The 4,985-nt window shown below is 37.6% G+C and overlaps 1 protein-coding gene across 1 annotated transcript; it reads right to left on the bottom strand.

The window, feature by feature from the left end:
* Positions 1-1,664: 1,664 nt before the first annotated feature.
* On the bottom strand, positions 1,665-2,820 carry LOC129721245 (chymotrypsin-2-like). The gene is made up of 3 exons (XM_055673574.1): positions 2,655-2,820; positions 2,072-2,589; positions 1,665-2,003 (listed from the first exon to the last, which is right to left on the bottom strand). Exons 1-3 carry the CDS (start codon positions 2,710-2,712, stop codon positions 1,851-1,853), a joined length of 729 nt encoding a protein of 242 aa, XP_055529549.1. The 5' UTR covers positions 2,713-2,820; the 3' UTR covers positions 1,665-1,850.
* Positions 2,821-4,985: the final 2,165 nt, after the last annotated feature.

The raw sequence follows: 4,985 nt of genomic DNA, 5'->3' as shown, positions 1-4,985 counted from the left end.
AATACAGCGAATGTAATTGTAGACAAATGAAAAAAATAGTCAAGCAAAAAACAAAAATGGAATTGTTGATTGCTACGATTTTTTGCTGAAACTTGTTGATAATTTTGTTCAACATATCTTCTTGTTTTTGCCAATCAATGAACTTTCGTAAGAGCTCCCATATTATTTTGAAAGTAAGATTCATATTATAAATTTGATTTAATCGAAGTTAAATAAGACAAACCCATTCATTATGATAACGTAAGTATTATTGGATTTGGTTTTTGAGGATATAGAGGTAATTCTGACTTCGACGCATTACGAGGTGCTTCTTCAACAAGAACGATAAGCTTGTGCTTTGTCTAATGCACAAAAAATTCTATCGTCAAATATAAACGATATTTTTTCGAGTGTTGCTGAATATATTTCTCAGGCTGACAATAAAAGTACGTAAGTCACCGAGCAAACACATTGATTCTGTCTGCGGACTTTGTATATTTTGGATCAAAAAATCCCCTAATTACAGTGTTTAGTCCCACGTCACCATTTCATATAACCCTAGGGCTGTATACCTTGTAGTATTTTGTAACAACAACAATATCGCACGCTCCCCTGGGGGGCTAATGCGGTCTCGATCAACTAGATTAGTTGAGAGAGCTCGTTATCGATATTGTTTTCGGCACATTTTGCATGTTGTAGGATAAGTACAACGATACACCGTGCCCCAGTGCTGAGTCGAAAAAATTTCCAGCTCGAAAAGATCCTCGGCCTGATCGGGAATCGTACCCGATATCACAACCGTGTGGGGAAGTTGGCGCTAACCACAGAACCACGGAAACCACTCTTTCTTGCATTGTGTTTATAAAAGTCCGTGGTTGTGAAAACGGCTAGCTTTGATGCCTTTTTCCTGAGAGCTGCTCCACCTTAATTTTTTTTATTCTCGCTTATTTACCGTCGGTCTAGTTCCGCCACTGTTGTTGTGCCAATCACCGACGCCCGGGGAGGCGACTCCACCCAGGACCCTAACTCACGACCCGTTGATTAACGGACCGGCGCCAACGGCTTCACTTCCTCACGCGATGGAAGGCGTGATCCCAGAGATTTTTCGCCTCAGAAAATCTCCCGGTGTCGGCTAGGATTGAATCTAGACCAGTTGGGTTGGTTGTGAGTGGATCACGCCACCTCACAACCATCGACACCTATGTCGGCGGTGGGATTCGAACCCAGGCGTCGAGCGTGGTTGGCGGAGACGTTACCAACCACGCTAGGCCCCCGCTCATAGCTCCACCTTAAAGAAAACTATGAGTTGACTGCATATGCAGCACGTGTTTATTCAGCACGTGTTTATTGCCTACTGGTATCAAGAGCAATATTTTACATCCACACATTTTAACGAAGGGAAGTAGGTATTCAGAAGCCTGTTAGGAATTACAGTTCGAGTAGGTATATGAGATATCAGGTGATAAGGCAATATCAGGTGATATAAGATGTAGCCAAAAAGAAGTAAAAGATGTAGTCCTGAAGGAGTTTGAACTTCGTCCTTTTATTTCTACTAACCGAAGTCCTACGTCAAATGAGTGATCGTGACTGAATACTATCGTCCAACCTTTTTTACATCAATAAATGCGAATTGCCACTATTTAAAAACATTGCTGTATATTTAACCTATTCAACGAAATAGTGCATTTACTCCATTCTATATTTATTAATTTTTATTTTTCATATCTCGAAATGTTTTATAATTTCGTCTTGTTTATTTTGCAGTTCAATATTTTTGAAACACACAATAATCTTTACAAAATCATCATGTATTTTTTCAATTTATATTCAAAACTTGCATTGAATCAGTTATTTGCAGCTGTTATTACAACTCAGTTGCTGGCAATCGTTGTTTCAATCCACGTCTTGAATGCGGCGATATTAGTGAAAACATCTGGAAATGATCCACTGCAGAGTATTCCGTGATCGTAGATTCCCAGCAGCTTCCCACTGCTCACGTCTATCAATGGTCCCCCTTGGTCTTTCTGTAATTTGTACAACGAAACCGCACGTTAAATCATCGTTAAATAATTCCAAAACCGAAGATCATTACCGAACAAGCCGCTTGTCCAGGCTGGATGTGAGCGCAAATAAATCCAGTTGCCAGTCCTCCGTTTTTTTGCAACTTTTTCGCGCAATCAGCGGCACTGACAGTTTTCTGATACAGTGTTTGCAGCTCATTGGATTTCGATGCGGATCCGTAATTGAGTGAACCCCAGCCGTAGAAAGCGGTCGGAAGTCCTGTTGTAACGGTAGCACTATTTATTTGCACTGGAGCCGATGTGACTGGCTGGGAAAGTTTCAAAAGAGCTACGTTGTTGATACCAGATGTGGCGCTATACTGAGGATTTAAAATGATCGATGACACCCCAACACGTGCCATGTTGGTCAGCAAACGGTGGGAGCCCACCAAGACTTTAAGATTGCTTCTACCCTGTACACATGATACCGTCGTTAAAACCCAGTTGTTGGCAACCAAAACACCACCACATATGTGCGTCGGGTTCTGAACCGAAACTACATAGGGCGCAGCACCGGGCATCGACGTGTGACCACCCACCACGCATTCCACTGGAAAGCAAATATACCTGAAATCAGACTCATCCATCCGTCAATAGGTAAATTAGAAATTTCACCGTTTGTAAATTTCAGCAGCACACCGGCTAGCAGCGTCCAGAGCAATTTGTTATTCATATTATGATCTGTTACGTTTAGCCACAGCTTATCAAAATGTTTCTACTCGGTTCACGCACAGAAACGGGAGAAAATGATACTATTGAAATATTTTCTAAAACTGGTCATTCCACATTCTGAGTATGGCTTTTTATAAACATTGCACGATTGGTGCGGGAAGGAAGTATCTGGTTTCGAGTGTTAGCAAATACTTGAGAGCATTTTTTATTTAAGAATGATAACATATTTGTCGCTGAGTTTTTTCGTTCGAATATATATTTATCAATGATATCTTACAACCATAAGTACGTTAATATAAATATTTCTTATTGGCTAAATACACACAGGTATGCACAGGCATATTTTCATATTTTTCAAGATTTTCTAGTTTTTGCTTTGTGATTTGTGATTAATTTATAAATCTATTCTTATATATGAAAAGATGATTATTGATGGGTTTTTATCTCTGTTTCAAGAAGAAATATTTATCGATTTTACTCAAGCAGCCTTTTCTCTACTCGAACAGAAATTTCGGCCCCGTTGTGCTCTCTGCGATTGGGCCTTCATCTTAGTACTATTATTTAGAATAAAAAAAAGTATTAAGTCAACGATGTCAACCACTACTGAAAATTTTATTTTGGCTTCACGAACAAAAATTAATTAGGGAACCAAGTTTGAAAATATAGAGCCAAACAAGGCGTAGTTAAAAGTCGAAGAATCAATTATGAAATGCAGAAAAAATAACATTGACCAGTCTAAATATAATAACAGTAATAGAAAACGCACTTTAATGCTTTGGGATTCTGCTTAAAACTGAAACTGTTTCTTATCATGTAAAATTATTATGTTGACTAACTTCAAGCGTCCGCTATTAAAAATATGTAGCATAGCCATAGCTAATCGATAATCGCTATTTGTAAGTTTTCAGAGAGTCTCTTCATAATCCTAAAGCTTTTCTAACTTTTTTTAGATGTTGAAACACAGAGAAATAATCTTGCGGGCTTGCATCTATTTTCGAGTTATTTAGAAAAATTGTTAACAATGCAAAAAAGAGCTGAACTTTCCATGAAATTTTTCACTTAAACTTGACATTATTCAAAAACTTTTGATGAAAAGTTAAGGATGAAATAATGTAAGTCGAACTTTTACTTAAAAGTTTTTTTTTTCAAATTCCACTTTTAAAAGAATAATTAAATTCCAATGATTTAATAAAATTTGAATACCAACTTAAAATCATAAAGCTCATGATGACTAACTTTCTAAATACATACATGGAGTTATTTCACAATTACGTTTGGAAAAGTTCAGTTTTTCATGAAAATGCGTTTTTTTTAGTTATTCGTTCTTCTCCAGCAACAAACATAGATAAATTCAAATATACGTTGAATCCAGCACAATTAATTCGCCTGAAACGAGCGGAGTTCATTCACATTTGCAAGTAGAGTTGCCAATAAAATTTGTATTTAAAATGGAAGAATGCTAAGGGCATCTTCAGCGGTGGTCTATTTTTCAAACAACTTTATACTAGATTTACACCAGCGAAACCTGAATAGAGCCAGCTAATATAGACCAACTTTTCGTTCTCCGCACCGGTGTTGTAAATCTTGTTGTTTTAAGCCGCTGACATCTGTCACACTGTCAACAATTCAATACCCCATGCTATCAGTTTATGAGACTTGTTGTAATAAAAAGCACTCAATATTTAACAAACGGAAATTCGATAATTTTTACGCACTTTAAACGATTACTTTGGCAAGACACTTTATATCCACAAGGCTTTATGGATTTGCCGGTTTGACCCGAGCGTCAGTGACATTTCTCATGATGGATTAGTATGTTCGAAAAATTTCTGCTACAAGTTGGGTTTCAGAGGTTAGCGAAAAATATTTGATCGCGTAGATGTTCGTCTTCCGTTTTCATCTCATCAATTTTTCGAAATCTTGCAGTTCTGCAAACTTGGGTTGGGTTTTGAGGATATTGAAACAAGCCTGCATTTTGAACATTTTCAGTTCAGTGTCTTCGAGGAACATTTTTCTGGCTTCTTAAGGTCTCCTCTAGTCCCACTACAATTAAGGCGATTAACAAATACCCAACATATTTATCATCCTGGTGGTTGATGGTTGCAAACCAAGTAGTTTAACCTACGGTTATGGTCTTCCAGAATTCCCCCTTTTGCTGATCCGTTTTCTTGAAGCCGAAAACGACAAACCTGTTCATTTTCTTCTTCAGAAAATCCACAAAAATGAATTGTGAATTGTGATAAAAAATCTTATATATAAAATATAAGGGGGGGA

Source organism: Wyeomyia smithii, chromosome 2 (assembly GCF_029784165.1).
Source record: "Wyeomyia smithii strain HCP4-BCI-WySm-NY-G18 chromosome 2, ASM2978416v1, whole genome shotgun sequence".
Classification (NCBI taxonomy): domain Eukaryota; kingdom Metazoa; phylum Arthropoda; class Insecta; order Diptera; family Culicidae; genus Wyeomyia; species Wyeomyia smithii.
This window is presented reverse-complemented; position numbering and strand designations above follow the sequence as displayed.